We start from the raw sequence: 18,202 nt of genomic DNA on the forward strand, positions 1-18,202 counted from the left end.
GTGGATGTGTCACTTTAACGCATGTAATAATCAAAATTAGTATAGATGGGTGGCCACATTGCCCTGGCTGGTGTTCTCAGTGGTTAGAGCATCAGCCTGTTGACTGAAAGGTCCCAGGTTTGATTCCAGTGAAGGGCACATGCTTGAGTTGCAGGCTCCATCCCAGTGGGGGGGGGGGGGGGGGGGGGCATGCTGGAGGCAGCCGATCAATGATTCTCTCACATCATTGATGTTTCTAAGTCTTTACCTCTCCCTTCCTCTCTTAATCAAAAAAAATATATATTATAAAAATATATTAAAAAGTAAAAATTGATGCCCTATCTGATTTGGCTCTGTGGATGGAGCATTGGCCTGCGGATTGAAGGATCCCAGGTTCGATTCTGGTCAAGGGGATGCACCTTGGCTGTGGGCACATCCCCAGTAGCGGGTGTGCTGGAGGTAGCTGATCGATGATTCTCTCTCATCGATGTTTCTAACTCTCTATCCCTCTCCCTTCCTCTCTGTAAAAAATTAATAAAATTTCTTTAAAAAAAAATAAAAATCGAGATCAACCAAAAGACTTGTATGCATGCAAATAAGCATAACCAATGGACAGAGACAGCAGGGGGGTGAGGGCACGTACAGGAGTGGGGTGGAGGGGCGATGGGGGGATATAGACACATATGTAATACCTTAATCAAAAAATAAATAAATAAATTTAAGTGAAAGATTAAAAAAATCAATGAAAAACATATCCTCAGGTGACGCTTTTTAAAAACGTGTTAAAACATATATAGGATGAGCCCAGCTGGTGTGGCTCAGTGGTTGAGCGTCGACCTATGAACCAGGAAATCACAGTTCCATTCCTGGTCAGGGCACACGTAGGGGCTGTGGGCTCAATCCTCAGTGTGGGGTGCACAGAAGGCAGCCAATCAATGATTCTCTCTCATCATTGATGTTTCTATCTCTCCCTTCTGAAATCCATATATATATTTTTTTTTTTTTAATTTGCAGGCTCAACTTAAGAAACTAAGAAAAGACTAGGTTGTGAATGTGTCACTTTAACGCATGTAATAATCAAAATAAACCTCAGCATTTTATTTTTTTATTTTTATTTTTATTTTTTTATATATTTTATTAATTTTTCACAGAGAGAAAGGGAGAGGGATAGAGAGCCAGAAACATCGATGAGAGAGAATCATCGACCAGCTGCCTCCTGCACACTCCCCACCGGGGATGTGCTCGCAACCAATGTACATGCCCTTGACCGGAATCTAACCCGGGACCCTTCAGTCCCCAGGCCGATGCTTTATCCACTGAGCCAAACCGGTTTCGGCAGCATTTTATTTTTTTTAATATATTTTATTTTTACTTTTTTTTACAGAAAGGAAGGCAGAGGGATAGAGAGCCAGAAACATCGATGAGAGAGAAACATGGATCAGCTGCCTCCTGCACCACCACCACCACCACCACCCCTGCTCCATTGGGGATGTGCCCACAACCAAGGTACATGCCCTTGACCGGAATCGAACCTGGGGCCCCTCAGGCCGCAGGCTGACGCTCTATCCACTGAGCACACCGGCCAGGGCAGAATTTTATTTTTCCTATTTTACCCCCTGTGTACTAAGCCAGACTCAGAGCTCTCACACCCGCCTGGAGACAGAGGGAGGGAGATAGCTACGGTCTCCCTTCAAGGCAGGTGACCTTCGCCAGGCCAGCATCTGTGCCCATCGGTTCTCGGACGGATGGGTGTGACGCACAGTAGGTGCTCAGCACGTATGTATGTGCTGAATGAGTGAGCGCGTAGCTCTTCCTTCCTCGTGGTGACAGAGCCTCGCCGTCACCCTGAGAGATGCTTGCACACAGTCGGGGGCACCCAGAAAGACCGGATGGAGGGAGAGGTCAGCAGAGGCGGCCCCAGATGGCCCGGGACCAGGGACCAGGGAGGGAGAAGGCACCTTTTGGGCTCCCCACCCAGTGTGCCCCATTTCCCAACGGGCCAGGAGCCACCCGCCCCCTCAGCCTCAGGTGGCCCAGCCCAACTTTCTCACCCACGCCTGGCTGAGCAGCTGGGCCACCTCACCTGCCAGGGAGGGGCGGAGGGAGGGATTGCCCATAGCCCCGGCACCAGGGTGAAGGGCAGGAGACGGGGTTGAGGGGTGTCTTGGCAAAGTGGCCTGAGTCTGCTGGACCCAAAATGCAGGGTTGGGGAGACTGAGGGACAGAAAGACAGAGAGAGAGAGAGAAAGAGAGGGAGGATTGAGTCACAGAGGGGAGGAACAGGGGAGGACAGGTACAGAGACCCAGCGGTGGAGAGAGGCAGACAGGAATCACAGACAGACACGTGAGAGGGCCGTGAACAGGATGGCGTTGGCGATGGCGATGATAGGGCTTGTGTGTGTCCCGCAGTCAGGACGCTGTCCACGGGCGTGCACAAGGCTTCTGGTGCCCCAGGTATGCCTCAAGGAAGCCGTTTTTAAAGGAAAATAAAAGCAGACTGGACAATTCCAAGGGGTGTTTGACAAGCCAAGTACTCAAAAGCATTCAAAAGAAAGAGGATCCACCCAGCCCGTTTGGCTCAGTGGATAGAGCGCCGGCCTGCAGACTGGAGGGTCTCAGGTTCGGTTCAGGTCAAGGGCTTGTACCTTGGTTGTGGGCACATCCCCGGTGGGGAGTGTGCAGGAGGCAGCTGATCGGTGTGTTTCTAACTCTCTATTCCTCTCCCTTCCTCTCTGTCAAAATAAATAAAATATATATATTCTTTAAAAACTGTTGCCTGTTTAATAAGTGACATTTCATTGAGAGAGAGAGAGAGAAAGAGAGAGAGAGAGAGAGAGAGAGAGAGAGAGAGAGAGAGAGAGAGAGAGAGAGAGAGAGAGAGGATATCACGGAGCCACAAAGAGCAAGATGCAGAGACACAGAAAGACAGGCAGAGGGGGAGGGACAGAGGAGCAGACACGTTGAGACACAGAGAGACCTGGATCCTTCCAACGGGTGGGGGTGGAAGGAGGTGGAGGGGAAGCGGGGAGAGAAGCAAAGAGGAATACTCTGTGGACACCTTACACCGAAGGAGACTCGGGGAGACTGGGAGGGGAGCAGAGAGGGAGATTCGGGCGATAGGAGAGTTGGCAGCGCGGAGAGGAGGCTGGAAGGGTGCCGGGAGGTGAGAGAGGGCGCTCGGGACAGAGAAGCCTGGCCCGGAGCGCAGACCCCTCCCCATCCCCATTCCCATCCCCGGGCCGGGAGGCAGGGAGTGGCTTGGGGACTGGGTGGGGTGGGGGTGCTAGGGGGCGGAATGGGGGGGAGGCAGGAGGAGTGATTGCTGAGACCCGCCAGGGCGCCTCACTGCCCGGGAATGCGCCCCGGGCGGCCGTGGGTGGTTATAACCAGACGGGGAACCGGGAGCGGGGAGGCGGCGGCGGCGGCGGCGGACGGTGCGGGGCCCCGACTCTGCGCTGAGCCCGGAGCCGCTCCGCACCCCCTCCGACCTGGGGGCGCGCAGGTGAGGCCTTGGAGGGGGACCCCGTGCAGGGGAGGCGGGGAGGGGGACCCCGTGCAGGTGAGGCGGGGAGGGGGACCCCCGTGCAGGTGAGGCGGGGAGGAGGATCCTGTGTGTGCAGGTGAGGCCGGGAGGGGGCAGCAAGGGAGACTGCAGGGTGGATTCCCCCAATTCCTGAGGAGAATGGGGTTCCCTCCTCACTGGGCCCCCGCTCCCCGCCCCCCGGCAGGCGCAGTGACCATGGCGAGGACAGGACCGCCCTGGACGTGGATGGTCGGCGCCCTGCTCACCGCCCTCCTCCTGCGGGTGACAGGTGAGCGGAGGGGTGCTGGGGGGAGGCACTCTGTGGCCCCGGGGCGCCTGGGGGGGGGGGGGGCTGCAGGGACTGGCGCCAGGCCCGGCCTGTGTGAGTGCAGTGGCTGTGGCAGTGGCTGTGGCTGTGGCTGTGGCAGTGGCAGTGGCAGTGGCTGTGGCGGTGCAAGGTTTTGTGTGGCTCCCCTTAGGCCCGTTGGACGGCGTAAAGCCCTATGCGCTGATGATTGTATGTGACTGTATGTCTGTGTGTGTGTGTGTTGTGATTGAAGGTTACTGCGTGCTTGTGCGGGGGATTGTATGTGACTGCGTGTTTGTGCAGGTGACTGTGTGTGCGGGCTGTATGTGCGCCAGTGCAGCTCTGTGTGGAGTTGCCCTCCCTCTGAGACAGTGGCTGTGTGAAGGCGGATGGTGCCCGGGGTGTCATGGCACACATAGGAGACATGCAGGCGTGTCACTGAGACACGTGGGTGTGAGAGCAGGTGAGGCCCCCCCCAGTGTGTATGTCCGGGCCATGTGCACCGTGAGGCAGCGGTGTGTGCAGCTGTCCCGGGAGGCGACGCTGTGCGCTTGTCTGTGACAGCTGTTGTGTGCGTGTTTCCTGGGGGGGGGGGGGCGTGTTTCAGGGGTATTTGTGTGTTTCCTGGGGGGGGTGCGTGTTTCGGGGGTATGTGCGTGTTTCCTGGGGGGGGGGGTGTGCGTGTTTCAGGGGTATGTGCGTGTTTCGGGGATATGTGCATGTTTCCTGGGGGGGGGGGTGTGTTTCGGGGGTATGTGCGTGTTTCGGGGGGTATGTGCGTGTTTCGGGGGTATGTCTGTGTTTCCTGGGGGGGGGTGCGTGTTTTGGGGATATGTCTGTGTTTCCGGGGGGGGGTGCGTGTTTCGGGGGTATGTGCGTGTTTCCTGGGGGGGTGCGTGTTTCAGGGGTATGTGCGTGTTTCCCGGGGGGGGTGCGTGTTTCTGGGGTATGTGCGTGTTTCGGGGGTATGTGTGTGTTTCCTGGGGGAGTGTGCGTGTTTCGGGGGTATGTGTGTGTTTCCTGGAGGGGGTGTGCGAGTTTCGGGGGTATATGTGTATTTCCTGGGGGGGGTGCGTGTTTCGGGGGTATGTGCGAGTTTCGGGGGTATGTGTGTGTTTCGGGGGTATGTGTGTGTTTCCTGGAGGGGGTGTGCGAGTTTCGGGGGTATGTGTGTGTTTCCTGGGGGGGGGGGTGCGTGTTTCCTGGAGGGGGTATGTGAGTGTTTCGGGGGGGGGTGCGTGTTTCAGGGGTATGTGCGTGTTTCCTGGGGGGGGTGCGTGTTTCCTGGGGGGGGGGGTGCGTGTTTCAGGGGTATGTGCGTGTTTCCCGGGGGGGTGCGTGTTTCGGGGGTATGTGCGTGTTTCCTGGGGGGGTGCGTGTTTCGGGGGTATGTGCGTGTTTCCTGGGGGGGTGCGTTGTTTCGGGGGTATGTGCGTGTTTCGGGGGTATGTGCGAGTTTCCTGGGGGGGGGGATGCATGAAGCTTCTCTGCTCTGGGTCGTCAGCAACAGCATGAACGGAAAAGCTTGGGGGGCTGATGGAGTGAGGTGTCGTGTCTGTGGATTTGTGGGGGGCGGAGCATTCAGGGGCGCCTTATGTTGGAACCAGCTCTGCTCTCCCCTCCGCGGGGCTCCCAGGCTGAGCTTGCTCCCCGGTTCTGTGGGGCCCACCTGTGCGCCCTGACCCTGACCCTGACCTTGACCCTGACCCTGACCCTGACTTCAGCCACACCTCCGTGCAGGCCACACCCACGGTCAGGGCCCTGGGTGGTGCCCACCCCTCAGCCCCTAGCTCCTCCCGCTTCACCTCCGCCCTCAGTTCCTAGAGCCCGACCCCACCTCTGCTCCCCCGCTCTTCGGCTCTTCGCAGTCTAGCTGCCCCGTGACCCTGGCCTTGGCCCCACCCAGGCCGGTGCCAAGCCCTTCCCACGCCCAGGCTCTGCCGCCTCCAGCCCTGACCCCATTCCCTGAGGCCTGGCCACACTCCTTGAAACCAGGCCCCACCCTAAGCCCCAGGCCCCGCCCCCCTGAGCACCCCGGGCTCCACCTCCTGACCCTTGACCTCACCCCCGAGATTGTCCAGTTTTGCCCACCCACTAAACCTCTGACCAGTCCTAGCGATCCCGAGATCTCGCCTAAGTCCACTCTCCCAACCTGAGCCTGGACCCTGCCCTTGAACTCTAAGCCTCGCTCCCTCCCTGCAGCTCAGGGACCTCCAAGCTCCACCTCCCTCCCCCTAACCACGCCCCTAAACTCCTGGCCCCGCTCCCTCCCCCCTGGCCCCGCCCCTAAACTCTTGGACCCTCTCCCTCCCCCCTGGCCCTGACCCTAAACTCCTGGCCTCGCTCCCTCCCCCCTGGCCCCGCCCCTAAACTCTTGGACCCTCTCCCTCCCCCCTGGCCCTGACCCTAAACTCCTGGCCCCGCTCCCTCCCCCCTGGCCCCGCCCCTAAACTCCTGGCCCCACTCCCTCCCCCCCCTTCCCCCCCCACCCTGACCCTAAACTCCTGGCCCCGCCTCTAAACTCCTGGCCCCGCCCCTAAACCCACCCTGGTCCCACGCCCTCCACTGGCCCCTCCCCTAAACTCCTGGACCCCCTCCCTCCCTGGTCCCGCCCCTAAAGTCCTGGCCCCACTCCCCCCCCCCCCCCTCCGTGCAATGTGAGCGCCCTTCCCCAGCTCCACCTCTGAGCCCCTTCCCTCCTGTTTCCTGCCCCCCAGAGCCTGTTCTTGCAAATGATGGTGCCTCCTGCAGCAACGCCCCTGCCTCCGGGGCATCTGGGGGCAGCCGGGACCTGGCAGCCGGGACCAGGGAGGGCAGCCGGGACCTGGCAGCTGGGACCAGGGAGGGCAGCCGGGACCTCGGACCCGGGACCAGGGAGGGCAGCCGGGAAAACAGCGACCGCATCGTCAACGGGACAGACTGCGAGGAGCACGCCCAGCCGTGGCAGGCCGCGCTGCTGCTGAGACCCAACCAGCTCTACTGCGGGGCGGTGCTGGTGGCCCCGCAGTGGCTCCTCACGGCCGCCCACTGCCACAAGAAGTGAGTGGGGCCTCCCCCAACGGGGCTGGGGGGGCGGCCTGGAGGCCAAGGGCTGGGGAGACGGGTGGGGGCTGAGGGAGCAAGAGGAGGTAGAGTTGGGGATGGGATTAAGGGTGGAGTCGGAGCCCTAGCCGGGTTGGCTCAGTGGGGAGAGCCTGGGCCTCAGGTCTGAAGGGTCCCAGGTTCAATTCCGGTCACGGGCACATGCCTGGGTTCCAGCTGGTGGCATGCAGGAGGCAGCTGATCCACGATTCTCTCTCATCCTTGATGTTTCTAGCTCTGTCTCCCTCTCCCTTCCTCTCGGAAATCAATAAAAAGTAATAATAATAAATTTTTAAATATATAATTTTTATTGATTTTTATTGGCAGGGCCCCTACTGGGGACTGAGACCACAACCTGGTCATGCACCCTAACGGGGAATCCTAACAGTGACCTCCTGTTATAGGTTGACACTCAACCACTGATCCTCACCATCAGGGCATCAATAAATACATATATATACACTGAGTGGCCAGATTATTATGATCTCTGAATGCATAATAATCTGGCCACTCAGAATATATATATATATATTCATGCACCGGGCCTGAATATATAATATATTTTAGAGGCCCGGTGCATGAATTCGTGCATGGGTGGGGTCCAGCCAGCCTGGCCAGGGGGAGGGGACATGGGAAGTTGGCCCACCTGCCTGCTGGTCGAACTCCTGGTCAAGGGAACAATTTGCATATCAGCCTTTTATTATATAGGCTATACACTGAGTGGCCAGATTATGAGGCGTTCAGAGATCATAATAATCTGGCCACTCAGTGTGTGTGTGTGTGTGTGTGTGTGTGTATGATGGAGTTGGGGGAAAGAGTGGGGTAGGGACAGGGTTAAGTTGGGGAGAGGGTTGTGGGTGGGGATGGAGTTAGGGATGGGGTGGATTTGGAAGGTTGACCTGCCTTGGGGGTTTCCTGTCCACATCTTTCTATTAGTGAGACAGTGATTGGTTTCCGGCATTCATGGATGAGAGACAGAGGGAAGGAGAGAGAGAGAGAGAGAGAGAGAGAGACAGAGAGAGACAGAGAGAGACAGAGAGACAGAGAGAGACAGAGAGAGAGAGAGAGACCATCGATTGGTTGCCTCAAACAGGGATGGGAAGCGAACCTGCAAAACAGGTTGATGGTTTGGAGGTGGGTAAGGGATTAGGAATGGGGTGATCGAGGGTTGGGAATGGGGACGGGCACGTATCTGCTGATGGTTTGGGGTGGGCACGGCATGGTGGTTGGCTCTAGAGTCGGAACGGGTGGCCGTTGGGAGGGCGTTGGATAAAGTTGGGGATAGATGCGGGATTGAGGATGGGGTGGGGATTAGAGCTATGGGTGGGGGGTGGAGACGGTTGGCTTGGCGGTTGGGGATGGTTAGGTTTGGGGTTTCTGTGTGGGGAAAGGATTCGGGTGGGAGTTGGGGATGGGGTGGGGATGAGTTGGCGATGTGGCTGGGGTGGGGACAGGCATGGGGTCGGAGGTAAAGATGGTGTCGGGCTGGTGGGTTGGGGTTGGGACCATGTCTGCAGCTGCGGTTGGCCTCGGCGAGGGGGCTAAGGGTCGGGGTTGGTGGCAACCCGCACCGTCTTCCTCAGGATTTTCCGAATCCGCCTGGGCCACCGCTCCATGTCGCCGGTGTATGAGCAAGGGCAGCAGCTGTTCCGAGGGGTCAAGTCCATCCCCCACCCCGGCTTCTCCCGCCCCGGCCACACCAACGACCTGATGCTCATCAAGCTGAACCGGAAAATCATGGAGTCGCCGAACGTCAGGCCCATCAACATCTCCTCCCACTGCCCGGCCGTGGGCACCAGCTGCTTGGTGTCTGGCTGGGGGACAACCAGCAGCCCCCAAGGTGAGCGTCCAGGTCCTTGTGTGTGCGTGCGTGTGCGTGCGTGTGCGTGCGTGTGTGTGTTACTCCTCATCTATTGTCCCAATAATTCCATAAGGGACATATGCACAGGTGGCGTAGGGTGCCTCAGCCAGAAATCTGACACGTACGACCCTAGGTACTTAATTAATAATTCCACCGAGCATAAATTACACAGGAGACAAACAGACAGTGCATGAATCACTCACGGTTTATTTGCCAGAGTCCCGGTGGATTCTAGAAGCCTAGGCAGGCCACCCGGGGATCCGCACTCACACACACACACACACACACACACACACACACACACACGGTTCACGGAGAACATTGCAGCTGTGGCTGGGCTTCAGTTAAGGCCTCTTGCGATGGCTCATGGCTCGGGCAGAGCTTTGACTGGTGCAGGCAGGGGAAGTGGAGAGCAACCCTCTGTGGAGGAGCAGGAGGAACATCTCTGATCTTCTGTGGAGCTTGCTCTTTTTATGAGTCTTCAGTGCTCAGATGTGTCCTCAGTGTGTCTTATCAGCGGGTCCCAGGAGCCCTGCTATCCGGTCTTACATTTGGGGTACAGATCACGTTACCTATTTTCTACATACAGGCCACTCAAGGGTGCTTATCAGTTTGGTTACGTGACATTCCATACTTCCAGATATCACACTTCAATTCCACACTTTAATCCTTATTCTGTATTGTATTTTGTCCTTATTACGATTACTGTAACATCTGAGTATACGCTCTTCACGTGTGGGAACCCCTTTCACGTCCCACGCGGTTCAGCGTTCAGGTTCTGGAGAAGGCCACACACAAATGAAAAGAGACTAGAAAAGCTTTCGTCTGGGAATATTGGGGTCCAGGCAGGAGCCCTCCCTCTGCTAGGAGGACTACACCCCGCTCTGGCCTTGCTCTCCTTTTATTGAGGCTGTGGGAAACACCCACAGCCCTTAGGCAGGAAATAACAGACACTTAACATGGGACAAACAGAGGTGGAGGCTGCTTCAGCTGACAATGTTTCCACTAAACCGTGAGTGGTCAGAGCAATTAAGGTTGTTGACCAGCCTTCCCGGCTTCCTGTCCACATCTTTCTATCAGTGAGACAGTGATTGGTTTCCGGCATTCGTGGATGAAAGAGGGGGGGGGAGAAGGGGAAGAGAGAGAGAGGAAGGAAGAGGGGAGGGAGAGAGAGAGAGAGAGATCAATTGGTTGCCTCAACTGGGGGTTGGGAGCGAACCTGCAACCCAGGCACATGCCCTTTGACCTGGAACCCAACCCACCACTCTTCAGTGCACAGGTTGCCGCTCCAACCACTGGGCCACACCAGCCAGGGCTCCAGGTCCCTCCCGATGCTCAGGCATGCCCGCCTTCTCCCTGTCTCTGTCTGAGCACTCTGCCCCCCCCTCCCTCCCCGCCTCTCCCCACCACTCACCCTGCCCGTCTCTGCTCGGCAGTGAACTTCCCCAAGACCCTCCAGTGCCTGAACATCACCGTGCTGAACCACGAGAGGTGCAAGCAGGCCTACCCGAACCAGATCGACAACACCATGTTCTGTGCCGGCGACGAGGCGGGCAGAGACTCCTGCCAGGTGAGAGCTGGGGCGTCCGAGTGCCGCTGCCTGTGAGACCCGGGGCCTGGCTCAGCGCTGAGAACCGACCACAGCCAAACCCGCCAGGACCCCGGCTCCCACCATGCCCATGCCGTGGGCCGCGCTGTCCATCTATAGATATAAAAGGCTACTAGGTTCAGTGTCTGACTGTCCGACGGGCCACTATGATGCGCACTGACCACCAGGGGGCAGACGCTCAGCGCAGGGGCTGCCGAGCTGCAGTGACTTGGAAGCGACGGTTCTTGGGTGCCACCCCCGGAAACCAGAGAGGAGGGAGCCCGACTCCACCTTCGGCCATGGGTTATGTTGTTGCTGGGGCAGTGTGGGCCCTGCGTCTGGTGTACTGCACACTTGCGTTTGCAGTTCACACTCTGTACGACAGTAACTTTGCAGAGTGCCCTCTCCACTCCAGGACCCCTCAGGGGATGTCGGAGAGCCGGTTTTGACCCGGTCCCTGCAGGCCAGGCTGGGGCACCCTACCTGCTGGAGGGACCCCGCTCACGCTGAATACTCCGGGGAGGGACCGAGGGAGGTTGGTTCAGGGCATGTCCGGCCCCATCTCTCTTTCCTTCTCTCATCCTCTCTCTAAAAAAAGAAAAAAGTCAGTAAAAATCTTTTTTAATATATTTCATTGATTTTTTACAGAGAGGAAGGAAAGAGGGATAGAGAGTTAGAAACATCGATGAGAGAGAGACATCCATCATCTGCCTCTTGCACACACCCTACTGGGGATGTGCTCACAACCAAGGTACATGCCCTTGACCGGAATCGAATCTGGGACCTTTCAGTCCGCAGGCCGACGCTCTGTCCACTGAGCCAAACTGGTTTCAGCAGTAAAAATCTTTTTTAAAAAAGAATGTTTAATATATATGATATATAAGATATATGTTATATATTATATATAAGGTTATATATTGTATATAAGATATATATTATATATAATATAACATTATATATCATTTATAAGATTGATACCAAAGTTGTTGAAAGGTCTAGAGGAGAAAAAACAAATTTTTTTAAATGGCCAAGAAACCGCATAAATAGAGTCATTTCAGAGGCTGATAAGGCCTGTGCAGAAAATAAAACATGGTTCTATGATAGCAAGGGATGGGGGGCTTGGGGGCTTGGGAGGGCCTCCTGGAAGAGGTGGCATAGGAGCAGGGACTGAGTGACACAAAGGAGAGCCAGCCTGGTGAAGGTTAAAGGGCGAAGGTCCTGAGGCAGCGAGGAGTTCAGCTGACTCAGAGAACAGAAAGAAGCCAGTGTGTTTGGGGACAGTGTCTGGGGGAGAGGTTTGGGGACCCGTAGGAGTTGAGGCTGGAGAGGTGGGTGGGGTCAGTGTTCAACCATATTTCTTTTTTTCTTTTTTTTTTAATATATTTTATTGATTTTGTACAGAGAGGAAGGGAAAGAGATAGAGAGTTAGAAACATCGATGAGAGAGAGTCATCGATCAGCTGCCTCTTGCACACCTCCTACCGGGGATATGCCCGCAACCAAGGTACATGCCCTTGACCAGAACCGAACCCGGAACCTTTCAGTCCCCAAGCCGATGCTCTATCCATTGAGCCAAACCGGTTTCGGCTCAACCATATTTCTTGATCCTCAACAGAGTTTCTCTGCGTTCTCATGGAAGCTACGTCTATGGAGGGTGACAGAAACTAAAATGTAGCTGACACCGCGATCAGGAATCCTTCCCTGTACGCAGGGCCCTAGCAGGATGTACATGATCAAACTCTTCACCGCCCCTCCTCTCCCTCAAATTTTACAAACCTCACCATGGCAACGGCTTCCCGGGTCTCCCCGCTTCAGTGCTGTTCCCCCTGAACCGTAGGAGCACACCTGGATAGAGGGTGGGGGTGGGGGTGGGTATCAGAGAAAAACCCATCTGGTTTGAATGCCCGCCTTTTAACCCATTTAGCTTGGCACCTTCTGTTCGTTGTTTTGTTTGGGGGGGGGGGGGTTGCATAGTTTGGTTTGGTTGTTTTGTTGGGGTTTTGGCAGACTACAAGTCTGTTTTTCATACCAGTGTGTGTGGGCTTGGCCACCAAAAGCAAGAAATAATAGCAACACTATTAATGTGAGTAATGCAGTAATGAGAGCGGCTAATTGCTGAAGTGGTTAGCTCAGTCAGCCCATTCGCTCCTTGGAGGGTTGTTGTTACTGGCTCTGCCTAACAGGCCAGGAGCCACGGCTCAGCACATTTATCCAAAGAAACCCTACAGGAGATATTAAACCAAAAGCCAAATGAGACAAATTAGCCCACAGGAGAGGTGACATGGAGAGGCGTGGGGAGCGAAGGCCCTTTGCCCGGAAACGGTGTCAGCTGGTAGGGAAAGAGGCCAGGCCTTCGGCTTCCTCTTCACGGACGCCAGGCCCCGTGAAGTCATTCGTAACTCGTAAAGACATAAATAAGGAGAGGCAGGAAAGAGTGGCGAGTATCACGATAGGAGGGTAATTACGGGGAGCGATGGAGAATCCAGCCTCAGCAGCCCGACCCAAAGCAAAATCTCAAAAGACGGAGACCATGGTCCAGGGGATGGCAGGCTGGGGGGTTATTTTATGACTAGAGGCCCAGTACACAGATTCGTGCACCCGTGGGGTCCCTTGGCCTGGCCGGCAGGGATCAGGCCAAAACTGGCTCTCTGACATCCCCTGAGGGGTCCCGGATTGCAAGAGGGCGCAGGCCAGGCCGAGGGACCCCACCAGTGCACGATTGGGGCCAGGAAGGGACCGTGGGAGGGCTCCAGAGTGTGTCTGGCCCGTCTCGCCCAGTCCCGATCCTATCGGTTGGAGCATCTGCCCCCTAGTGATCAGTGCACGTTATAGCAACCGGTCGAATGGTCAGAGGGACAATTAGCATATTAGGCTTTTATATAGAGAGATTAGCATCATTGCAGAAGAGATAGGGAAGGTTGCATGATACCCATGGGTGGTGGGTGAAGGAGGTGGGAGAAATCGGGGTGGGGTGAGGCTCTCTGGGATTGGATATGGAGTAACATGGGGAGATGTATCTTTCTTTTGCATGTGGATGCGGGATCGTTAACCGGGAAAATGCATGGTTACCCAGCTCTGTGGGGGAAAGGTAACAGTGAGGAATGTTGGGGTCCCCTCCTCCCGGTATCCAGGCATTTATCCTGCAGCCTTGGAGAGGAGCTCCTGGGATAGTTCAGGTTGTTGTTATTCTAGAAGCACAAAACCCATGGACGGGGGCTGGCTCAAGGCCGAGGTGAAACCGGTCCCATAGGATATGACGTCCTGCAACAACCCACTCGATGAGGACTTTTCTATTTATTTATTTTTATATCTTTTTATTGATTTTTTTACAGAGAGGAAGGGGTAGGGATAGAGAGTTAGAAACATCGATGAGAGAGAAATATACATCAGCTGCCTCCTGCACGCCCCCTCCTGGGGATGTGCCTGCAACCAAGGTACATGCCCTTGACCGGAAGGAATCCAACCTGGGACCTTTCAGTCCGCAGGCTGATGCTCTATCCACCGAGCCAAACCGGCTAGGGCTGCTGGACCTCTGACAGCACACAGAACAGCCTCCCCTTGCGAGGAATTGCCCGGCCCCAATGCCAACAAGCTGAGACTGTCTCTTTCAGGGACTGAGATCTGCCTCTCGGCAAAAGTGAGGAGGTCTCGCTGAAACCCCTTTGGCTCAGTGGAAAGGGTGTCAGCCTGCGGACTGAAAGGTCCAGGGTTCGGTTCCGGTCAAGGGCATGTACCTTGGTTACGGGCACATCCCCAGGGTGTGTGTGGGGGGCGGGGGGAGGATGTACAGGAGGCAGCTGATCCATGTTTCTTTCTCATCAATGTTTCTAACTCTCTATTCCCTCTCCCTTCCTCTCTGTAAAAAAAAAAAAAAAAAAAAAAAAAAATGTATTTTAAAAAATAAATAAATAAAGTGAGGAGGCCTCAGTAAGAGCAGAATTGCTGTCGGGGGAGGGTAAGGAGCGAGGAAGGGAGAGAGAAAGGCGTGTCCAGAGGGAGAAACACGGTACTCTGCGGCAGGAGGAGAGTGTGAGAGAAACAGCGAGAGATGCATGGGAGAGAGACAGACCGTGGGGGGGAGGGGGGAAGGGACAGAAGATGGGTGCAGGGTGGACTGTTAACATCCTCCCTCTCTGTCCCTCCCTGTCTCTCTCTGTCCCTTCTGCCTACGTCTCCCTCTCTCCACCTCCCCACGTCTCTGCTTCTCTCTGCACCCCCTTTTCTCCGCGCTTCTCCCGCAGGGTGACTCCGGGGGCCCCGTGGTCTGCAACGGCACCCTGCAGGGCCTGGTGTCCTGGGGCGACTTCCCCTGCGCGCAGCCCGACAAGCCCGGCGTCTACACCAACCTCTGCATGTTCACCAAGTGGATCCGGGACACCATCCGCGCCAACTCCTGAGGCCGCCCAGGCCCCCGGCACGACCTCACGCTCCTTCCAGACCCCCCAACCCCTCCCCCATCCTTCCCCGAGGACGTAGAGGATGTGACCTCCAGCCCCCCAAGTCTCCAGGGCCTCCCTTCCCCAACCAGGGACTGACCCCAGCTCTGCAGCTGGCTCCCAGGGGGGGGCCTGCAAAGGCCAGAAATAAAGCGTCCAAGGAGAAGTGGACTCTGTGTGTGGTCTTCTTCCCCCCACCGCACACCCTCCCCGCCTCTCACAACTCCCTGGACCCCGGGCAGGGCAGCCGCTCCCTGCTGCGGGGCTGGCTCTGGGAGGCTATTTCCAAGGCAAGACCCAGGTCCTCTCCGGCTGCTGCCCACGTTTGTCCCAATGTGGAGCGAGTGTCTGACTGTCAGGTGCCGGGAACTGTCCCAAGGGCTGGGGGCACCTCAGCGGGCAAAGCACAGCAAATATTCCTGCCCCTTGGAGCTCACGCGCCAGGCAGAGAAGACAGAGCATAAGGAGACGGACAAACACATTCAGTATTAATTGCAAACGTGTGGATGACCCCAATCAAATGAGAATGGGGCACAAGAAAGGAGAGGGAGGCTGTCTATATTAGATTAGAGGCCTGGTGCACAAAATCCGTGCACTGGGTGGGGGCAGGGTCCCTCAGCCCCGCCTGCACCCTCTCGCAGTCTGGGAGCCCTTGGGCTCCCCCCACCACCACTGCGCTGCGCTGCGCTGGCCCGCTGTAAGAATAAGGGAATTCCTTGGGTCACGTGACCTCGCGCATCTTAGGGGAAATGGCGAACAACATACGTACATTGATGAACAGAAACAGACCCGGAGACAGAGAAGCAGCAATCAGACCGCCAAACCCCAGAGGGAAGGTAGGGGGCAAGGGGGAGAGATCAACCAAAGGACTTGTGTGCATGCAGATGAGCCTAACCAGTGGTCATGGACAACATGGGCATGCGTGGGGAGGGGTTTGGGATGGGAATGATTGGGGGGGGAGGGGGTGAGGACAATAATTATGTGATACCATAATCCAGGCATCTTCAAACTTTTTAAAGTGGGGGCCAGATCACGGTCCCTCAGAGAGCTGGAGGGCCAGACTATATGAACTACTAATTCCTACTGTAACACCTCGGCTGCGCTCACTGCCCAAAAAACCTGGCAGGCCGGATCAGACTCCTCTGCGGGCCGCATGTGGCCCGCGGGCCGTAGTTTGAAGACGCCTGCCATAATCAATAAAGAAATTTTTTTAAAAATTTGAGTTGCAGTTGTCATTCTGTTCCTCATGCATTACCCTCTGAGGCCAATGACCCTCCAGGGGGCCTATGACCCAGCTAAAGACACACACAAACACACACACACACACACACACACACATATATACCTGGGCTGTCACATGATCTGGTTCTCAGCCGCAAGCTATAAGCTGGAACCTGGTGGCTGGGTTTTCCTGGGAAGTTTTTGTTTTGCTGAGAAGCGGGAGGGTCTACACGAATCCATGCCCCAGTGGGGTCCCTCGGCCTGGCCTGTAGGATTGGGCCGAAACTGGCTCTCTGACATCCCTCTAGGGGTCACGGGTTTTGAGAGAGCACAGGCCAGGCCAAGGGACCCCACCAGGGCACCTTCGGGACTGGGGAGGGATGTGGGAGGTTGGCCAGCCGGGGAGAGACCACGGAAGGGCTCCAAGGCGGGTCCAGCCCATCTCACTCAGTCCCTATCGGCTGGACCCCAGCAGCAAGCCAATCTACCTGTCTGAGTGTCTGCTCCCGGTGGTCAGGGCATGCCATAGCAAGCAGCTGAGTGGCCTTCGCATATCATTAGCATATTACGCTCTGATTGGTTGAACAGATGACCGGACAAACTGGACTTAGCATATGAGGCTTTTATTATATAGGATGACTTTGTTTTTAGTTCAAAAAATAGAAAAAGATAAACTTAAGCCAAGATCGGTTTGGATCAGTGAATAGAGTGTCGGCCAGCGAAATTAAGGGTCCCAGGTTCAATTCCAGTCAAGGGCATGTACCTTGGTTGTGGGCACATCCCCATTAGGGGGTGTGCAGGAGGCAGCTGATGGATGTTTCTCTCTCTGATATTTCTAACTCTCTATCCCTTTCCCTTCCTCTCTGTAAAAAAAAAAAATCTATAAAATATATATTTAAAAAAAGAAAAGAAAAAGAAAAAAGATAGCCGAAACCAGTTTGGCTCAGTGAACAGAGTGAAAGGTCCCAGGTTCGATTCTGGTCAAGGGCATGTATCGATACCTTGGTTGTGGGCACATCCCCAGTGGGGGGTGTTTAAGAGGCAGCTGATTGATGATTTTCTCTCATCGATGTTTCTAACTCTCTATCCCTCTCTCTTTCTCTCTGTAAAAAAAAAAAAAAAAAAAAAAAAAAAAAAAAAAAAAAAATCAATAAAATCTATTTTTTTTTTAAAAAGAAAGATAAACTTAACTGTCTGACTTTCCAAGCTCACCACCCAATGTAATAGACTAATATGAGCCAATACTGATAATAATCCCCATATTCTTACGCCAAGCACTAACTCATTACGTACTCAAGGTCGCTCCTGTCTGCAGCAATAACTCACACCGAGCCCTTTGTAATCCCTGCAAACAAAGAGACTCGAGAAGTCTAAATATGAGACACTTCCTCTATTTCGGGGCTACGCCCAGCAAACGCCTCCTGATTAATTGGCTCATGAAGGCGTCTTGTATCTCGCCCGCTTACGATACGACAGCTTTCAGCGCCTGCTCTCGGCTTGGGCTGCCAGCCTCTGGCTGGACACGGGATCTGGCTACGGCCGCTGGTTGTAGAAGGAGAAGGCGGCGGGTAAACTGAGTCTCTCGGGAGGACACGCGGAGCGGAGGCCCCGTGCAGAGCGTTTCCGGGGAGGCTTGACTTCCTCCTCCTGTGTGTGTGTGTCTCTCCGGGATGGAGGCCGGCCCCGGGTGCCAGCGGGGACGGGGGCCTGGGAACAGAGTCTGTGAAGGGCGGAGAAGATCTGTGCGTTTCCTGCACGGGCGAGGCAGCTGGTAGAACACAGGGCTGCGGTGGTGCAAGACAGGAGCTTCTTGCTCATGAGATAGGAAGACGTGCTACAGAGCACGACTCACGGATCTAAAAAAATAAAAGGGTGGACAGCTGGATCGGTGATACAAAGGGGAGCAGGCCCTGGCCGTGTGGTGCCACTGGTTGGAGCATCATCCTGTGTGTGCACCGGAAAAAGGGTGGCAGGTTCGATTCCCCGGTCAGGACACCTACTCCGGTTGCGGGTTCGACCCCTGTTAGGGAGCATATGGGAGGCATCCGATCGATGTGTCTCTCTCTCTCTTTCTCTCTCTCTAAAAGTCCATAAAAACACATCCTCTGAGGAGGATTTTTTTTTCTTTTTCTAAAAAAAGGAGCTCAGAAAGAGACCCATGAGAACTCAATATACTATTATACAACACACATAAAATAGATAGAATA

General features: G+C 55.4%; 1 protein-coding gene across 4 annotated transcripts; it reads left to right on the forward strand.

Moving 5' to 3' along the window:
• The first annotated feature begins 3,121 nt into the window (after positions 1–3,121).
• Positions 3,122–14,940, forward strand: KLK5 (kallikrein related peptidase 5). Of its 4 annotated transcripts, none has more exons than XM_036430399.2 (7): positions 3,308–3,481; positions 3,714–3,791; positions 6,527–6,617; positions 6,651–6,848; positions 8,474–8,730; positions 10,188–10,321; positions 14,580–14,940. In XM_036430399.2, the coding sequence occupies exons 2-7, from the start codon at positions 3,719–3,721 to the stop codon at positions 14,733–14,735; spliced, it is 909 nt and encodes a 302-aa protein (XP_036286292.1). In that variant the 5' UTR covers positions 3,308–3,481; positions 3,714–3,718; the 3' UTR covers positions 14,736–14,940. The 4 variants fall into 4 exon arrangements, with proteins under 4 accessions (XP_036286291.1, XP_036286292.1, XP_036286293.1 ...); XM_036430400.2 differs by having other exon boundaries at positions 6,527–6,608; positions 6,669–6,848; XM_036430398.1 differs by lacking the exon at positions 3,308–3,481 and adding an exon at positions 3,122–3,142 and having other exon boundaries at positions 6,527–6,848.
• Positions 14,941–18,202: the final 3,262 nt, after the last annotated feature.

Source organism: Pipistrellus kuhlii, unplaced genomic scaffold, assembly GCF_014108245.1.
Source record: "Pipistrellus kuhlii isolate mPipKuh1 unplaced genomic scaffold, mPipKuh1.p scaffold_m20_p_108, whole genome shotgun sequence".
Classification (NCBI taxonomy): domain Eukaryota; kingdom Metazoa; phylum Chordata; class Mammalia; order Chiroptera; family Vespertilionidae; genus Pipistrellus; species Pipistrellus kuhlii.

Coding starts and splice junctions, on each gene's coding strand:
- KLK5 (XM_036430398.1), top strand. CDS start 3,719: ATGGCGAGGACAGGACCGCCCTGGACGTGGATGGTCGGCGCCCTGCTC. Junction 3,792..6,526: donor CCTCCTCCTGCGGGTGACAG/GTGAGCGGAGGG, acceptor CCTGCCCCCCAG/AGCCTGTTCTTGCAAATGAT. Junction 6,849..8,473: donor GCCGCCCACTGCCACAAGAA/GTGAGTGGGGCC, acceptor CGTCTTCCTCAG/GATTTTCCGAATCCGCCTGG.